Genomic DNA, 17,424 nt, shown 5'->3' with positions numbered 1-17,424 from the left:
AAGGGTTTCCACAGAGAGCTTCACAGTGGATGATGAGGGGTTGCAGGGCCAGAGGTAGAGATGCTCAAAGAAATACAAAGCCAGTAGAGTTATGGCGATCGGGTAAGTTTTTATTGGCCCTTGCTCCCTTTCACTGGTCACTGCTCTTGACTCGAAGGACAACAGGCACAGAGCTACAAGGGATCATGCCCAGTTCTGTGATCACCAGATCCACGAGCTCAGGGGGAGTCACGTCATAGACCAGATTCAATAACCGGAGCGATGGATGGTTCTGCCAGTTCGCCAAGACCGCCTGTTCTCCCCGCTTACACTGTAGATCATCGGGGTCATCTGCCATGAAGAGAAGTGGCACGGTTTAACTTTCCCTCCCCCTCAAGGCTTCTCCGGTCCCTGAAAACCTCAGTTCTACTCTACTCACCTAGCTCGTTAGAGACAAAGGCATCAGTCTGCACACGTTCACAGAACTTGTATGTTTCACAGCAGACCAGTACTGGAACATTATGTGCTCGAGCTACGAGGGCCAACTGTGCTGTCCCTACCCGAGACATCACAGATCCATTGGCCAGGAGTGCGTGAGCTCCCAATAGCACCTTGGAAACCTGTTTGTTTTGGACAATGAGGAAAGGGAAGAAAAAAATGTCATGTTCTATCAGTATATAACAAGGTCCCCTGCTACTGTGCAGAGCAGCAGCACTAAGCAACAAACCATGTTGGCTGCTCTTAGAGAACACCCTGCCATCTTGTATCATCCCAGAACAGGGAAACTGCCCTGTTCATTTTAGTGGCTACTATATTAATAGGATTTCTTCTAATAACTAGACTGTGCTGTTGCATGGAGCAGTTGAATTTTTCTTTTATCTATCTATCATCTATCTATCTACTTATTATTTATGCAGTGTTTTGCCTGCGCACCAGAAGAGGGCACCAGATCTCATTACAGATGGTTGTGAGCCACGATGTGGTTGCTGGGAATTGAACTCAGGACCTCTGGAAGCGGAGCCAGTGCTCTTAACCTCTGGGCCATCTCTCCAGCTCCCTCTCCCCTACTTTTTTTTGGTTTTTCAAGGCAGGGTTTCTCTGTGTAGTCCTGGCTGTTCTGGAACTCTGTAGACCAGGCTGGTCTTGAACTCAGATCTACCTGCTTCTGCCTCCCAAGTGCTGAGATTACCAGGTTATATAGGGCAGCTAGTTGCTTTTTTCTATTAAGGATAAAAGATGTTGGGTTTGGTGGTTTATACCTTCAATCCCAGTACTCGGGAGGCAAAGGCAAGCAGAGCTCTGAGTCCAGGCCAGCCAGGACTACATAATGAGACCCTGTCTCCAAAATAAATAAATAGGTTATATGAGAAACCCTGTCTCAAGAAAACAATAATTATAATAATATAACAAGGCCATAATAATAAAAAGGCAAGGGAGGCAGAGGCAGGTGGATCTCTGTGAGTTCGAGGCCAGCCTGGTCTACAAGAGCTAGTTCCAGGACAGGAACCCAGGAACCAAAGCTACAGAGAAACCCTGTCTTGAAAAATCAAAAAAAATAAAAAATAAATAAAAAAAAATAAAAAGGCAAGGGCTATGAGATGGCTCAATGGGTGAAGTCATTGCCGACCCTGACCATCTGAGTTCTATCCTCAGGATGTAAATGGTGGAAAGAAAACTGACTCTTCCAAAAGGTGTTCTCTGACTCCACATGGAGCCAGAGCATTCTGCCTTTGTCAACCCCCACCCTCACATCCTTCACTCCCCTACTCCTTCACAATGAATAATAAATAAATGTAAAAAAAAAAAAAGAATAAAAGATTATGCCTGTATTACTACATTCTTTCCCTTTATCCTCAAAGTTCCTTTTTTGTGAGAACCCTCACCTCTGGGAGCACATAGGAGGCTGCAGGAATCAGCAGGTAGGAAGTTGGGACCCCAGCACGGACAAGAGAACGGAGCATGTGCCTTCCCTCAAGTCGGGGCCGGCTGTCCACCACCACCACTCGAAACTGCTTACCCTCAACCCATGCTTCCTGAAGAATCCGTGACACTAGAGAGGAGCTAGATATGGAGGAGAAAAGTGTGACTAACTGGTGGCCAGCCTGTTTGCAAAGGCAAGGGGCAGGCATTTCTCTTGACCGTTCCCCTCCCCAGTTTTCTCAGTCAGGTGTTGACCATACCATCCATATACCAGGATCACGTCCCCATTACTGATCTTCTTAGAAGCAAATCGTGAAATTGCCTGAGCTGCAAGCACGATCTTCTCTTGCATATACCGATCGATGGCTTCTCTAAGTTCTGACTTGGCCTAAGTGTCAAGAGAGCATGGTGGCACACACCTTTGATCCCATTGCTCAGGAAGCAGAAGGATCCCTGAGTCTGAGCCAACTTGGTCTATATAACAAGATCCAGGACACAATCGAGACTACATAGACTATCTCAAAGCAAAAATCATGCCATATGCTTGAATAAATACATAACAATGGGCCTGAACTGGGCCCCAATATGCCAAGAGCGCAAGTCACTTCCCTAGGCAGTGACTAGGGTCATGTGGCATGCTAACACATGTCTTTTGAGAGTTTGGAATGTGCTGTTTATCCTAACCACAGGCACATGCCTTTCCCGTTCCCAGAACCCTTCATCACCTCCTCTTCCCGCTTGGAGCTGCTCATGCCAGTGATTTCCTTGTTAAGGAACTTGATGGCGTTGCACATGCTTGCCGACAGGGGGCGGCACTGGGCCAGGAAGCTGCAACAACAATACCTCAAGTTTGTGCAACTGGTTAGGACTTAAAGAGAACAGCAGGATGAAAATAATGATGGGCATAAATAAAGGCCCTGCACGGCTGTGCTCACCTGATGTAGGGTTTTAGTTTATTTACAAGATCCCTGGAGAGTTCCTCACTGGGAGGTGTTGTGTAATCCTGAATCACCTAAAGAATACACACTCAGATCAGCAAAATGCCCCCTAACGAAGGTCTCTGAAACGGGGCAGAGGCAAGCTTCATTAGGAAAGTGTTCAGCGTGTGAGTTGTTACTTCTCTGCCCCAGAGATGACTTTGGGGAGACATGCTGGGTAGTCCTGCAGAGTCAGGCAGAGACAGAGAACAGGACATACCTGCTGCAAGGCGTGGAGGAGTGCAATGCACCGGGCATTGGAGCCACTGATGAGGCCCTGGGAGTACTGCAGACCGAGTCGCACCATGGCTGGGTGGATCACAGAGGATGGGACGCTGATGGGATGGTGGTGTCACATACTTTTTAAGGGAACTTGAGTGCCTCTTGCCCCATGCCCCTGATGAGAAGGAACCCTCTTCACTAGTACAGACTCCCCGATTCTTGTAGATTCACCCTGAGTTGTACCCCCCCCCCCCACGTCATCTCTAATTTCCAGCTACTTTTAACACTGGGTTCCTCAACCTCCTAGACTTAGAACAATTTCCCTAAGATCCTACCTCATGTACTGGGTCAAGGAGTTTTGTCTGCTGTACTGGGGTAGGTGGGAGAAGAGACTGACTTTGGATCCATAATCCTTTCGTGTAGGAACCTTGACAAAACCAAAGGAATGTGACCAATAGTTCAGAGTTCAAAACTTCCGGGACAGAGCTGGAAAGAAAGTAAACTCACTTTTTTGACCCCACTGCTCAGGGTGTTTCCAGCCCTTTACTTTGCTAGGGCACTTTGGCACTCCCTACCTGCTGTCTCTCTGGCTTTCTAGTAAGCCTCCTTGGAGGTGAGGGGTCGTTGACCTGGGTGGGCTCCGGGAGGCGCTTCACACCTGGAAGTTAATGGAATGTTTTTTTTGTTTTTGTTTTATTTTATTTTTGGTTTTTTGAGACGGGGTTTCTCTGTGTAACAGTCCTGACTGTCCTGGAACTCACTCTGTAGACCAGGCTGGGCTTGAACTGAGATCTGCCAGCCCCAGGATCCCAAGTGCTGTAGTTAAAGGTGTGAGCCACCACTGCCTGGCCTTGACATGTGTTTTTAGTGCATATGGGACAGCAGGAAATTAATAAGTTGGGAAGATGGAGCAGGAAGAGTCAACAGAAAAAGTTCAAACTCTGTCTCCTAAGGTAAGAACGGGAGTCCATGCTGGCACAAGAAGTTGGAGAAATTGGAGTTTTAACAAGAAAAGAAGATACCTGCTGAGGCTTCTCCAGCTGTACTGGGGCAGGCCTGAGGAGGGGGCCCTTCTTGTTCCCCTTTCCTTGCCTGTTTCAGGGCCCGCTCTGCCTCCTGCTTGGCTCTCCTTTCAGCACGAAGTTCGGCCTTACTCCGGCCAGCTGGAACTTTCTCCCCAGCAGTGCCTCCCGACTGACTACCGGGTCCTGGGAGTTCTCTGGTTGGGTCTACTAAAGACAGGAAGAAGTCCAAGCTTAAGGATGGTCTCTGTCCCAACCAATGTTCTCCCCATCCCTCTCCCCGCCACCACCTTTTTTTTTTTTTTGTCACTTTATATATCACTGGCTGGCCTGGAATTCACTGTGTAGACTAGGCTGGCCTCATTTGTCTCTGCCTCCCACATAATCTCTTCTGTACTTGCTCAGATCAACTTTGTTCTGTCTTCCCCACCAAATCCCTCAACCAGTGTCCTACCCCAGGTCTTTAAAGAGTCGCCGCACCTTGCCGCTGAGCTGCAGATACGGTAGAGCCAGCGTCTTGGTCTGCCCCCTTTTCCTCCTTCCGCTTCTTCTTCTGCTGTTTCTTTTCTTTCCGAAGCTGAAGCTTCTCTTCTTGGGTCATCTCCCGCCCCGCTGCCTGAGACATAGACACAGTAACTGCTCTTCCCCAGGCAATGCCAAAGGTGTATCAACACTACTGGATGCGTACTAGATTCCCACAAGGTTAAGTCCCTAATCCTTTCTGACTTCTGTTACAAGTCTATATCTCATACGGAGAGAAACTTCTTCAGAGCCATAGTTACATACTGTTAAACTCTGTAAAAATCTGGTTCTACTGAGAAATGAACTGAAAAGGGACGGGAGACGGGGCTGAAAGGTGACACAGCTTTCTATGCAGCGCTTGACAGGCGACTTGGGAGGTCTCCCTCACTTACCCCTGGCCGAGGAGAAAGTTCTGTTTTCATCTCGGATCTGGACTCTGCATCAGAAAACAGGGCACAAAGTGAGCCAGAGAGGCTCCGGGAGGGCTTGGGGAGACTTGTCGGCGCAGTAGGCTGCTGGGTTGGCATGACCACAGCTCGGGGGCCCGGCGCCAGGCGCTCCGGGTTCCGCGTGGGGACGCACTGCGCGGCAGGATCAAAGGACGGGCGGGGGAGGAAAAGGGTCAGTCACCCTTCTGGGAACAGCCGGCAAGCAGCACCGAGCTGCGCCCTAGATCATATAAACCAGTCCGGGGATGCGCAGAAACTGGGAGGCAAGGCCCAAAGGCACTCAGGGCTCCGCACCAGCGACCAGACGCTCATCTGCCCCTGTACCAGTTGGTGCATCCAGCCTTTCACTTACCTTCGCGAACGGCCACCGCCACCGCAGCCATGACTGTCGGTCCTAGGCTCCTCCCGCCGAGGTCACTCAAACTACAGCGCCACCTGGGTTACAGGCTCCTCTGCCGCCTCCGGCGGAGTTAATCCCCAGAGGACTACAACTTCCGGCGTGCACTGGGTCCCGCCCCGGACTACGGGTCGTGGTGAGGACCATAGGACTTTGGGCTACCAATTAGGATAGTCTTTGGCCTTCGACTACAGCTCCCAGCATGCCGAGGTGGTTGCTCGCAGAGCCTACGTCCTACAGCCTTCCCACCTCGGAGTTCAGGCCCCCCAAAATGGCGAGCTGAGCTGCGGAGACTCGCTGAGTGGCGGAGGCGAGCGACCAGAGCCGCTACGGCCCTGGTAGTCCGGAGCTCTGCCTTAGGGAACATGCACTTTTCCATTCCTGAAACCGAGTCCCGCAGCGGGGACAGCGGCGGCTCCGCCTACGTGGTGAGGAGCTGCTAGAGCTGGGCCGGGGCGGGGATAACGGGCCGGAGCCCTCGGAGCGGCCTCCAGCCTTCGAACCTCCCTGGAAGCCATCTCACGTCTCAGCTTCGTACAGAAGTCATCCCAAGCTCCAATAGGTTCTTTGGGCGATTCCTTTCCCCGGCCAGGCCGCGACTGGTGGTGGGCATTACTGTCATCTCCGGGAGGGAGACTGCCGCACAAGCGCCCGAATTTCCCCTGCACTGGGCCTTCTGCTTGGAACCTGGCCCCGGGGGGAAGAGAAAACAGGCCACGTCCTGGGAAGTTTCGGCACGTTGCGCAGACGGCCAGACTTCTGGGGGCAAGAGGTGATTCGGACTTCGACCCTGAGCTGTTTGCCTGCTTTTGTGTCCTCAGGCCTATAACATTCACGTGAATGGAGTCCTGCACTGTCGGGTGCGCTACAGCCAGCTCCTGGGGCTGCACGAGCAGGTGGGAGGAGAACCCCTATCTAGATGCAGCTTCAAGCCCTTCCATACTCATGGACATTAGTTCCCTTTCACTGCATTCACCTTTAACCCCTGCCACAGTGGAAGGTGTGTCTTGTTAGCATGACATTCGGGGGACCTCCCTAAGCAAGTTGTCCCACAGTACCTGCTCCTCCCTATAATCACGCCCACCTTCCTTCTTTTCTGAACTGCTTTTTCATCCTTTGCCCTGCATGAAAAAAAAAAAAAAGCCAAAACGAAGCCAATTAGCCCAAGCACGTTCCTTCTGTCACTCCAACCTAGAACTTTGAAATTCGTTTCCCTCCTTACTGCAAACCGTTCACTGATTCCTTTGCTCGTTCTAGGCTTCTTTCATGTGTAACTGTTCGGATAGTCTTGTATCTGTGATACAATGTTTCCATTCCTCACGGTACTCGGTAGACAGCCCTCGTTCTACTGACAGCTAGTTGTCAGTCCTGAGCAAGTTACCTAATTTCTCCAAATGAAAACTAGTCAATTAGCAAAGTCCCTTCCATACACTGTGTGAGTATACTGTGACTTTATTTGTGCGCATGGATGTTCCCTGTAAATGTTGTCTACTTCCTGTGAGGGTTCAGTAAACAGTCTTGTTAGAGACATCGAAGGGGCTCCTGGACCATGAAAACCCACCCTACAGTGTGGAGGTGCTTATACATATTAATATATCTAAGAATTTATACCCAGGATCCATGAGATCCTGACTCTTCCAAAGTCATCTTTCCTCAGATGACCACTTGGAGAGGAGAACTCAGGACTTGGCGAGTCTCAATTGCCACTTATCCGCTTACGTGAAGAATTTTCTCTTTCTCTCTCTCTCCACATAGCTTCGGAAGGAGTATGGGGCCAATGTGCTTCCTGCGTTCCCCCCAAAGAAGCTTTTCTCTCTGACGCCTGCAGAGGTAGAACAGAGGCGAGAGCAGTTAGAGAAATACATGCAAGCTGGTGAGTGGATGGATGAGCTCGAGGACCCTGGGAAGAGAGTAAGTCAGGTGGCTCTGTCATAGTTAGAAAGCCTCCTGTCTGATGTTCCCTAATTAGTAAAGTGCCCTCACGGATTTGAAACTCCAGACTAGTAAAGCAACCTGGAATTACTAGTAGAATACTAGCTGTTTTTTTGAAGACAGGGTTTCTCCGTATAGCTTTGGCTGTCCTCAAACTCAGAGACATCTGCCTGCCTCTGTTTCCCAAATGCTGGAATTACAGGCGTGTGCCACCACCGCCTGCCTGGCTGTAACACTAGTTTTAGGAGTACTTTAGATGGGCGGGGAGAACTTTGTATCAGATATGCTTTAGGTTAACGTCATTGTTATTTCCCTAGTTCTGTAGACTAGACTCAACTAGATGGCAGCCAAGGGTAGGGCACGTGAAGAATTTATACAAACTGTGTGTGAGGTGAGGCCAGATGGGGGATATGGCAGGCCACCATCAGCCCAGGAAATGGGGTTGGGGTACTTACGAAGAAGAGGACTTGGGGAAGCCAAGAGTGAGTCCTAAGTTACTATGATATCATTCTCTTGACCCCACAGTTCGGCAAGACCCATTGCTTGGGAGCAGTGAGACCTTTAATAGTTTTCTACGTCGGGCCCAACAGGTAACCCCTATTTAAGAGAAAGACCTGATGGGGGACCATGTCATTTTAATTACAAGGTTATTATCTGGCATTCAAAAGAAGTTTTTTGATTTGTTTTGTTTTTTTTAATGGAACAAAGCTTCTGTTGCACCACTGAAATTCAGAAGTCCAGTCTGAGTTTAAGAACCACACCAGCGGGGTTAGGAAGTTAGGGTGCATCTAAGCAGGACCCTAGGCCTACACTAATAAGGTAGTGCCTCCCGTCCTTGTCTGTCCATACAGGAGACACAGCAAGTCCCCACAGAGGAGGTTTCCTTGGAAGTACTTCTCAGCAATGGACAGAAAGTTCTGGTCAATGTGTTAACGTCTGACCAGACTGAAGATGTCCTGGAGGTGAGATGCATGTTTAGTGCAGCCCCTCTGCCCACTGAGCACCAAGTCCTGCACTGGAACTAGCCGGTTGGATAAGCTGTACTTCCTGTTCCCAGGCTGTGGCTGCAAAGCTGGATCTTCCGGATGACTTGATCGGGTATTTTAGTCTCTTCCTTGTTCGAGAAAAAGAGGATGGAGCCTTTTCTTGTGAGTGTCTCTGGCCCTTACCGCTTGAGCACTGCTTGTGGCAGTGAGTTCCGTCTGCCTCTTGTCAGAAGGGAACATTTCCTCAAAGCACTTCCATTGGTTTCCTTTCCTCTTTAGTCTGACCACACTTTTCTTTTTTAATCCACAGTTGTACGGAAGCTGCAGGAGTTTGAGCTGCCTTATGTATCTGTCACCAGTCTTCGGAGTCACGAGTACAAGATTGTGCTAAGAAAGAGGTCAGGGCCCGGGCCTGGGTTGGATTGCTGGCCACATGCTGAGGGGGGCTTCATCTGGCCAAGGGAGTAATGCTGGATGTTTTACCCACACCTCCCATCCTCCTTCCAGTGTACTACAGTGAATTAGCCCATAGTTGCAATTACTTCTGTTTTCCCATTTCCATCCTGCCTTTGCCTTACCCCCTTACCCCAGTGTAGCCCCCTTACTCCTTTCCACCCCTTGGCCTCACAGTTACTGGGACTCTGCCTATGACGACGATGTCATGGAGAACCGGGTTGGCCTGAACCTGCTTTATGCTCAGGTGAGCCTAGAGCTACGTCAGAACCCTTGCCCTGAAATGACTATGGTACTCCATTTTCCCAAGAAAACTCCTTCCATGTCTTTGGTCCCCATTCACGGGGAAGTTCGTTGAACATGATCAGAGCTCCTAGCACACTCCGCCTCTCTGAACTGATAAAAATCAGGGTCTCACGCAGGTGCTTCTCAACTCATGTTGATTACTGCATTGAAGCTCCAGCCTCATTCATTGTCTCCGCTGTATGTAGACGGTGTCCGATATTGAGCATGGGTGGATCCTGGTCACCAAAGAGCAGCACCGGCAGCTCAAATCTCTGCAAGACAAAGTCTCCAAGAAGGAGGTGAGCTTTTTGCCCTGTCTCCCCTGAACAGCCAAGTCTGCGCTACCCCCTCGTGACTAAGCACGCTCGGTGACCATCTTTCAGTTCTTACGACTGGCGCAAACCCTGAGGCACTATGGCTACCTGCGCTTTGATGCCTGTGTGGCTGACTTTCCAGAGAAGGACTGCCCTGTGGTAGTCAGCGCAGGCAACAGTGAGCTCAGTCTCCAGCTGCGACTGCCTGGCCAGCAACTCCGTGAAGGCTCTTTCCGGGTTACCCGCATGCGATGCTGGCGGGTCACCTCCTCTGTAAGTTGAGTTTTGTTTCTGTTTTTGAGACAACTTCTAGTCATGTCCCTATTACTGACCTGGAACTATGTAGGCCAGTTATCCTTGAACTCATGATCCTCCTGCCTTTTCAAGGCTTAGGATTAGCACACCTGACTTTCTTCTGTGACTTGGGATGAGAGGGAAGGCCTTCTGAGATGGGACCTGGCAAGCCTTGCGATCCCAGGCTGCAGAGGTCCACAACTTGACCACAATGAAATCAGCCCGAGTCCTATTCTTCTTTTAGGTGCCACTCCCCAGTGGAAGCACGAGCAGTCCTAGCCGGGGTCGGGGTGAGGTGCGTCTGGAACTGGCTTTCGAATACCTCATGAGCAAGGACCGGCTACAGTGGGTCACCATCACCAGCCCACAGGTGTGAGCCCATAGGTCCCTAAGTCTAAGCTTCCAGGACTCCTTGTGAATGGGAGCCTTTGTTAGGAGATCTGGCTAGGGATAGTATCTCTAATCAGGCTGAGCTTCTTCCCCTCAGGCTATTATGATGAGCATCTGCTTGCAGTCCATGGTGGACGAGCTGATGGTGAAGAAGTCCGGGGGCAGTATCAGGAAGGTAAATGGCACCAGAGGCCAAGCAGTTGTGTGGCCGTGCTCTCCTGTTGAGTTCTGGGAATGAGGTTTCTCTTGGGAGGAAGGGGAAGAGGCTGGGCTCTGAGGAGGTTTATGCCCTTTAGCAACATTTTGGATCTGTCCTTAGATGCTGCGTCGGCGAGTAGGGGGTACCCTGAAACGTTCAGACAGCCAGCAAGCAGTGAAGTCTCCACCATTGCTCGTAAGTTAATGTCCATCAGTGCCTTGGCTCCTAGCCCTGCCTTCCCATCCGTTCCTAAACCTAACTGATCTGCCTCCTCTTCCCAGGAGTCACCAGACGCCAGTCGGGAATCCATGGTCAAACTCTCAGTGAGTTACTGGGTTGGTGAGGTTGACTGCAAGGGGCTGGCACACAGGCTGCTGCCCTCTGACCCTCCTCCCACCTCTGTTACAGAGTAAGCTGAGTGCCGTGAGCTTGCGGGGAATTGGCAGTCCCAGCACAGATGCCAGTGCCAGTGCCATCCATGGCAATTTCGCCTTCGAGGGCATTGGAGATGAGGATCTGTAATCTCAGCTGCCTGGATGTCTGCCCTCTACCCCAGAGGAAATTTACACAAACTTGCCCTGTGCCTATGCTCCCAAATTAGGGGAGTCTTTTCCTACTCCCTTCCTACTTTTTTTTTTCCTTTTGGCCAGGGGCCTCCTAACCTACCTTCCTTTTCCTGGGCTGGCTACACAAAAGATCACTCTTTTTCAGAGCTGGCTCTTTATGCCAAATTAGCATTTAGTATTTTGCACAAAGTCCAAGGGACCAGGACTGCTTGCCTTGGGGAGGAGATAGTGCTCCCCATGGGCTGTCTCTGGCTTTTTAGGGCCAGGCCATGGGCAAAGGGTGGGCAGAGGTCTGTGAATGGTCTGACCAACTCCCCATCATTAAACTCAGCCTGACTGCTGCCTACCTCTGGTTCCCTCACTAAGGGTAAGGCCTGTGTGCCATTGCCAATTCAGCATAGACATGGCTTTGTTAGTGTTTCCTTTATTATAAAGCACTGAAATAAGTTAAAACAGGTGAGAGGCTGGGCAGTCCCCAACCAATTCATATCCATGGCCCCTGGGAACAGTGACAGTGAATCCAAGGTCCTAATCACTGAGCTCATTAAATTAAGTACATGAGCCAAGACCAGGCCCCCTGGTCCATATGGCCCCCTGCTCATTTGATTGAGGCTAATCCATATAGCGCCTAGGTTAGTCTGTGTGGAGCCCCTGGCCAGCGGGGGAGGAAGGGGAAGGTGGTTTCTAGTCCATTTGTATAAAATGCAGGAGAGTCAGGGCTAATTCCTAGGACCCCAGGTAAAAGAACCTAGTTCAAGGTGAGTCTGTATGGAGAGCCCTGCTACCAGTAGCACCCAGGGCTGCCGGCCCCCGAGTGCTCATAACAGAGGGTGGGCTATGAGGTGGGGCCCAGCCCTCGGGGGCAGAGAGACCAGGTCCTCCTGCCCCACCATGGCCATGCACTTTCTGATGGCGCTTGTAGTTGTCCCAGTGGCCTGTGGTGTAGGCGCAGGTGGCACAGCGGAAGGGCTTCTCGCCCGTATGGCGCAGCATATGACGTTTGAGGTTCATACTCTGGTTGCAGCTGTAGTTGCAGAGGCTACACCGAAAAGGTTTGTCACCAGAGTGAATGCGACCATGACGCTTGAGGTTGGCCAGGTTTCCACAGGCGTACGGACAGAGGGGGCACTTGTAGGGCTTCTCTCCTGTGTGGACACGCTGGTGCCGTTTCAGGTTATCCAGATGAGCAGAGGCATAGGGACAGCGGGCACAGCGGAAGGGTTTCTCACCACTGTGGGTCTTCATGTGCCGAGCCAGGTGGTTGGGATAGTGAGTGGCAAAAGGGCAGAGACTACAGGCGAAGCCTTTGTCACTGGGGCCCTGGGGTCCCCCACTGGCACCCCCTCCAGCCTCTCCTCGCATGCAACGCCCACACATGGCAGTTCCCAACCTGCTGCCCTCACCCTCCTCCAGTTCTTGTCCACAACCCCGGCATGTCCAAGGGAACAGCAGCTCTGGCAGTGGTTCTGATCCAGTTCCACACAAACCCTCCCCTTCACCCCGTAGCTGCCCACAGTCTGGTAGGTAGCTGGTACCACCTGGTGGCACATGGAGGCTCAAGTCTGGAAGGAGCAGAGCATCTGTGGGAACAATGAGACATGGGCTATGACTCCAAGTATCCATCTTACTACCCACCCACGCCCCACGCCCCAGGATCTCTGCTGGTCTGCTTACCTTCAGATCGCCGGGGCATTGTCCCCTCCTGCTCTGTGGGACTGGGAGGCCGGGTTGGTCGTGGAGCACAGCATCGGAAGCCACAGGTCGGGCAGGGAGGAGTGGGAGGCCCCGTGTGGGTGCGCTGATGCCGCCTCAGGTTGCCCAGGCTGCTGCAGGCAAAGGGGCAGTGGGGACAGCGGTAGGGCTTCTCGCCAGTATGGGTGCGGGTATGTCGTGTCAGGTTGACGAGCTGGGCTGAGGCGTAGGGGCAGCGGCCACAGCGGAACGGCTTCTCCCCGCTGTGTGTCTGCATGTGCCGCTTCAGGTGGCTCGAGTAGTGGGACACGAAGGCGCAGAGGCGGCATGAGTACAGAAGCCGTGGGGGCAGCGGGGGCCCCCCACCCGGCCCTCCTGCCCCACAACACGGCCCCTCACCTGTCGGCCCCCCACACAGCTGGCAGGCTGGGCCTGGCCTCTCACCCCTGGCCTCCCCTGGACCCCTGGCTGGTTCTTCAACTTCACTCTCCGCACTTAGTGCCCGGCCGCCCCCAGACTCGTCGTCACTCAGCCCATAGGGAAGTCGAGGTCTGGCCCCCTGAGAGTCTCCTGGTGAGACAGAAATAAGGGGGAGGAAAAAAACACCAAAAAAACAACATGGTTTGGAAGTCTAAGTTCCAAATTGTCATTTCTCCCTTATGGCCGCACTTAGCAGCCCCACCCTTCATTTTATAAAAACAAAACCTTTTAGATCTCTCCCAGGAATTTGTTTCCCTATAGAGACCTCAGAACACTCCATCTATCTACCTCTTTGAGCCTAATTACTGACAATAAGGTTGACCCCCACACACCGTTTCTGCTAAATGGAAAAGATCAAGGACTTGAAGAAGGTACAGGCTGACAGCATTAATTCTTGAGATAAAGTAAAAATACAAAAGTCCCTGAGCCCCTTTTAGTAAGCACAGCTGACAATAAAATGAAACCCATCTCAAGGCGGGACAATTTGGAGCAAGTGGAAACAATGTAATGCAAATTACATTGTTTTTCGAGACAGGGTTTCTCTGTAGCTTTGGACCCTGTCCTGGAACTAGCTCTTGTAGACCAGGCTGGCCTCGAACTCCCAGAGATTCGCCTGCCTCTGCCTCCCGAGTGCTGGGATTAAAGGCGTATTCCACTGCTGCCTGGCTAGTAGACTCTTTTATATGGGGGTTCGTTCACTCCCCGTCTTAAAAATATTTGGGGAAGAAAAGAGTGGAAATGGCAACCTTTTAGTACAAAGGATCTGCCGCTACAGGTCAAAGACTAGCTTATTTACAGAAGTCCCTTCCAGGCATCTCCTGAGGAGTACATACAAGGAATGGGGCGAGGGGCAAGGTTATTAAAAGGGCACTAACTCTGACCATGGTCACTCATCTTTGTATTCATGACACTCAACCCGGACCCAGAACTTCGCCGCAGCAAAATGCTGCTGCTGAGGGACCCTCAAGCAAACCAAGTAATTAAGTGGGAAACCAAGCCATTCCTACACTGTAGCAGGAAGTGGTGTCTTGGTCACTGACGCTGACTTCTAAAAGACTTGAGTCACCACTAATAGCCACTAATCCTTAACCACGACCCCTAAACACACCTTCGGAGTCTCTCTCAAAACCCATGAGCTGGTCGTTGTGGCCGTCACCTTCCTCCTCTTCCTCTTCCTCCTCAAACTCCAGATCTTGGCCTAGTAGCAAATCACTCTCCAACACCAGGGCCCCAGGTCCTTCATCGAAGGAATCTTCAGTATCCACTAAAGAGAGGACGGAGTTTGTGGACTCTCCCTCCCAAGCCGTGCTCATAATCCGAACCAGGGAGCCAGCCATTGTAAACTGCACTTCCCATACTCGCTGACCCTCTCAGGTTCCCTTAATACTTTGGAGGTAGATGTGAGGCCATATCATCCGACCCAAAACCTCAGGAGTCCCTCTCCACCCAGACCTGAGCCCACTCTACTGACCCCACCCCTGTTCCTCCCCGCTCAAGGCCCCTGACCCCTGACCTTTGACCCCCTCGCATTTCACGGGCTGCGGGTGGCTTTGCTTCCTCCGGGGCATCGTGACCGGCTCCAGCCCGACGCGCCTCCGGCCCGAGGCCGCCCGGCCCCGCCCCTCCCAGTTCGGCCCAGTCGCCGACCCTCGCTTTCAGGGTCCAGGAGCCGCCCCCATACACCAGTGCGGGCCCTGGGCAGCCCCCGGCCCTGGCCCCGGAGCCAAGCTCAGGTCGCTCCCGCCGCCGCCGCCGCTTCCATTCATGGAGCCCCCTATCCCCCTCCGGAGACCAGCTGGTACCTCCGTACCCACTTCCGCTTCCGCCGCCGCACAGCCGCACGGGACGCGTAGTTCGTGGGATGCACAACGGGAACGCGGACGCCGCGTGACCGGGAAGTGATTGTGATGCTCTGCTAGCGGACCAATTGGAGGCTGCAGGAGTAAACCGACCAGCCAGCCAGGCAGAAGGTGCCCAGCCCCCTCTGCGTACGAAACTAGGAAGTTGCACCTGAGAGTGAGAGGTGCCCGGGCTGCCTCCAACAGGCAGGCTTAGCTCCTGCTTCCCACTCTCTGCCCCCTGCCAAACGCGCGGGATTGACTCGCAGGCACACACCAAGAGCTCCCCATGTGCTCCCCCGTGTGACCCAGTTTGGGGCCAAGGTAGGAGAGTAAAAAAGGACACTGTGGGCACGATTAGGTTTTGTTTGGCCTTTAGTCTGAAAAAGTGTTGCTCGAAAGTGTACAACAGAGAGCGGGTGCAAGCGGCTAGGGGTCACAGAGCCGCCAATAAAAAAGAATGTCCTTAAATAAAGTGTTCACAGAGTAAAAATCAGAACTACTAGTCCTTCCCTCCAACACAACAGAGCACAGGCACAGAACCGACCGTCGATGAGCCCGAGTAAAGATGAGGCTGAAGAGGACAGCAGAGGCTCCCAGGCTGCCGCGTGGAGGGAGAGCCCTCTTTGGAATGGGCTGAGGAAAGCCACCCAGCTCCCCCTGCACACCTCATAACCACTGCTAAGGCTAAAAGAAAAAGACAAAACTCAGTCTTGGGTCCAAGGGCTCAGAGAACAGTCCTGGTGGGCAGGGTCAGGACAACTGCTAGTCCCGCTTGGCCTTCTTCTTGTCACTGTTGCCATTCTCTTCAGCTCCCTCGGCGGAGAGAGCCTCCCCGAGTTTCCTCTTGCCACACTCTGGCTGGAGCTCTGCTGTATTTCGGGGCTTGAAGCAAATGATGATGCATGTCATGTTGTCACATCCTGTACCGTCCCCAGAAGTGTCTGGTGCCAGGCACTGATCCAGCAGCTACAAAAAGGTTGAGGCAGTTTAGCACAAGGTTTGAACCCTTTCCTGGGAACCTAGAGCACCACAGGAAGGCCTGGCCTTGCTGACACAGAAGGGAAGGAATGGGCAGCAGGTATTATGAAACTGACACTTGTGAACTTTTGATCCCTAAGGTTACATCAGGGACACGACGAAAGATGCAACTTTTTAATCAAGGTCTTCTAGTGTCTGTGGGTGATTAAAACCACTCCCAGCCTTAAGTCTCAGCTCAGAGAGAAAAAAGTTGTGGCTGTGGGGCTGGAGAGGTGGCTCAGCGGTTAAGAGCACTGACTGCTCTCCCAGAGGTCCTGAGTTCAATTCCCAGCAACCATATAGTGGCTCACAACCATCTGTAATAAGATCTGGTGCCCTCTTCTGGCCTGCAGGCAGAATACTGTATACATAATAAATAAAATCTTAAAAAAAAAAAAAAGTTGTGGCTGTGTAGTATCCTCCTCTAACTTCAGACTCACCTCTTCCACAATGGAGGACAATAACCGAAGTTCCCCATTTTCATCACGTTGGCTGATCTTTGATTGAATAAAGTCTACAACCTCCTGGCTGCTCATCACGTTCCTGGGGTCAAAAAAATGACAGACAGAATTCTTAGTCCCACCAAGGCAGAGCAAAGAGTCATGTAGGCAGCAGTACTGATGCAGGCCAATGTTAACACCTGAAAAAATGTTCCTCAGCTCTGCCTTAGGCTTCTGTGACTTTAATTCACTGAGAAGCTGACCTTGAAGCTACTGCCCCCCTACTGTAGCTCCAAGCCTTAAAGTAAGGTTGCAGAAGGGCATTTAAGGGTATTCACCAGTGCTCACCAGATGCCATCGCAAGCAATGACCATGAATTCATGGTCATCAGTGAGAGTCAGCACCTTGATGTCAGGAAGGGCAGAAATCATCTGTTCCTCAGGTGGCAAGTTTTTGTTCCTCTTGTAGAAATGGTCTCCTGAAAGGTAAGAATGGCTAGCAGTTTGAACGCTTCCCAGACATACATTAGAGGCAGGTCCATGACTTAGTGGAATAAAGAACTAAGTTCTAGCTGCTATCAGAACAGACCTCATCTGCCTTTTTTTTTTTTAAACATCCAGGACAGTGAGAACTATAACTTCACTATTTCACAAAGATATTTTCGATTATTCGATTATTCTGAATGGCACAGGGCTTAGAATGTTAGGTAATCTGGGACAGAGGGCAAGACCCCAAGATTTCCTTATAGCTTCTTAGTTCTTACCAATGGCCCTGGAGAGGTTGAGGCCTCCATTGACACGCCCATCCATCGTGACCTTGCCACCAGCATTCTTGATGCGTGCCAGCTCCACTTCATCTTCCGGTTTATGGTCGTAAGACATATCTAAAGCTTTGCCAGCTTCCGACACCACACAGCGAGAGTCTCCTGCATTGGCCACAATCAACTGCTTCCCCCGTATCAGAGCCACCACTGCTGTTGTGCCGCTGTCAGAACCAGGCTTAGGAGGAAGAAAGGGAGCCTTGTGGGAGTGTCTAGGCACGAGCACA

At 51.7% G+C, this 17,424-nt stretch overlaps 4 protein-coding genes across 8 annotated transcripts in view; 1 reads left to right on the top strand and 3 right to left on the bottom strand.

Moving 5' to 3' along the window:
- Positions 1 to 89: 89 nt before the first annotated feature.
- Positions 90 to 5,561, bottom strand: LOC121439552 (translation initiation factor eIF-2B subunit delta). Of its 4 annotated transcripts, none has more exons than XM_041640064.1 (13): positions 5,444 to 5,561; positions 5,035 to 5,078; positions 4,601 to 4,736; positions 4,121 to 4,330; positions 3,674 to 3,756; positions 3,434 to 3,525; positions 3,097 to 3,211; positions 2,835 to 2,911; positions 2,625 to 2,727; positions 2,160 to 2,287; positions 1,863 to 2,040; positions 419 to 599; positions 90 to 330 (listed from the first exon to the last, which is right to left on the bottom strand). In XM_041640064.1, exons 1-13 carry the CDS (start codon positions 5,472 to 5,474, stop codon positions 131 to 133), a joined length of 1,578 nt encoding a protein of 525 aa, XP_041495998.1. In that variant the 5' UTR covers positions 5,475 to 5,561; the 3' UTR covers positions 90 to 130. The 4 variants fall into 4 exon arrangements, with proteins under 4 accessions (XP_041495998.1, XP_041495999.1, XP_041495996.1 ...); XM_041640065.1 differs by having other exon boundaries at positions 4,121 to 4,327; XM_041640062.1 differs by lacking the exon at positions 5,444 to 5,561 and having other exon boundaries at positions 5,035 to 5,184.
- Positions 5,562 to 5,721: 160 nt separating this feature from the next.
- Positions 5,722 to 11,253, top strand: LOC121439653 (sorting nexin-17). Its single transcript, XM_041640216.1, has 15 exons — positions 5,722 to 5,916; positions 6,310 to 6,384; positions 7,244 to 7,361; positions 7,946 to 8,010; positions 8,272 to 8,382; positions 8,478 to 8,568; positions 8,717 to 8,804; positions 9,037 to 9,106; positions 9,351 to 9,443; positions 9,528 to 9,731; positions 9,997 to 10,122; positions 10,240 to 10,317; positions 10,462 to 10,536; positions 10,623 to 10,664; positions 10,750 to 11,253. Exons 1-15 carry the CDS (start codon positions 5,854 to 5,856, stop codon positions 10,861 to 10,863), a joined length of 1,413 nt encoding a protein of 470 aa, XP_041496150.1. The 5' UTR covers positions 5,722 to 5,853; the 3' UTR covers positions 10,864 to 11,253.
- A 44-nt stretch (positions 11,254 to 11,297) lies between these two features.
- LOC121439652 (zinc finger protein 513) lies at positions 11,298 to 14,898 on the bottom strand. 2 transcript variants are annotated; one of them, XM_041640215.1, is made up of 4 exons: positions 14,593 to 14,898; positions 14,188 to 14,343; positions 12,582 to 13,169; positions 11,299 to 12,487 (listed from the first exon to the last, which is right to left on the bottom strand). In XM_041640215.1, exons 1-4 carry the CDS (start codon positions 14,645 to 14,647, stop codon positions 11,661 to 11,663), a joined length of 1,626 nt encoding a protein of 541 aa, XP_041496149.1. In that variant the 5' UTR covers positions 14,648 to 14,898; the 3' UTR covers positions 11,299 to 11,660. The 2 variants fall into 2 exon arrangements, with proteins under 2 accessions (XP_041496147.1, XP_041496149.1); XM_041640213.1 differs by lacking the exon at positions 14,593 to 14,898 and having other exon boundaries at positions 11,298 to 12,487; positions 14,188 to 14,566.
- Positions 14,899 to 15,274: 376 nt separating this feature from the next.
- The window catches only part of LOC121439774 (protein phosphatase 1G), a 29,520-nt gene continuing 27,370 nt past the window's right edge, over positions 15,275 to 17,424 (bottom strand). The window contains exons 7-10 of the mRNA XM_041640405.1: positions 17,141 to 17,375; positions 16,726 to 16,855; positions 16,378 to 16,480; positions 15,275 to 15,886 (exon numbers count right to left, since the gene is read on the bottom strand). Coding sequence (XP_041496339.1) covers positions 15,683 to 15,886; positions 16,378 to 16,480; positions 16,726 to 16,855; positions 17,141 to 17,375 — 672 coding nt within the window. The 3' untranslated portion in view covers positions 15,275 to 15,682. The remainder of the gene's footprint in view (positions 15,887 to 16,377; positions 16,481 to 16,725; positions 16,856 to 17,140; positions 17,376 to 17,424) is intronic.

This window comes from Microtus oregoni, unplaced genomic scaffold, assembly GCF_018167655.1.
Source record: "Microtus oregoni isolate MIOR12 unplaced genomic scaffold, Mior012 000062F_ref0000492, whole genome shotgun sequence".
Taxonomy (NCBI): Eukaryota; Metazoa; Chordata; class Mammalia; order Rodentia; family Cricetidae; genus Microtus; species Microtus oregoni.
The sequence above is the reverse complement of the archived record's forward strand: the minus strand, read 5'-3'. Positions and strand labels throughout refer to the sequence as shown.

Coding starts and splice junctions, on each gene's coding strand:
- LOC121439552 (XM_041640062.1), bottom strand. CDS start 5,169: ATGCCAACCCAGCAGCCTACTGCGCCGACAAGTCTCCCCAAGCCCTCC. Junction 3,757..4,120: donor AGCTGGAGAAGCCTCAGCAG/GTATCTTCTTTT, acceptor ATTAACTTCCAG/GTGTGAAGCGCCTCCCGGAG. Junction 2,041..2,159: donor GTGATCCTGGTATATGGATG/GTATGGTCAACA, acceptor CTCCATATCTAG/CTCCTCTCTAGTGTCACGGA.
- LOC121439653 (XM_041640216.1), top strand. CDS start 5,854: ATGCACTTTTCCATTCCTGAAACCGAGTCCCGCAGCGGGGACAGCGGC. Junction 5,917..6,309: donor GCGGCGGCTCCGCCTACGTG/GTGAGGAGCTGC, acceptor TTGTGTCCTCAG/GCCTATAACATTCACGTGAA. Junction 8,383..8,477: donor AGACTGAAGATGTCCTGGAG/GTGAGATGCATG, acceptor TCCTGTTCCCAG/GCTGTGGCTGCAAAGCTGGA.
- LOC121439652 (XM_041640213.1), bottom strand. CDS start 14,416: ATGGCTGGCTCCCTGGTTCGGATTATGAGCACGGCTTGGGAGGGAGAG. Junction 13,170..14,187: donor TTTTGAGAGAGACTCCGAAG/GTGTGTTTAGGG, acceptor CTGTCTCACCAG/GAGACTCTCAGGGGGCCAGA. Junction 12,488..12,581: donor AATGCCCCGGCGATCTGAAG/GTAAGCAGACCA, acceptor TTGTTCCCACAG/ATGCTCTGCTCCTTCCAGAC.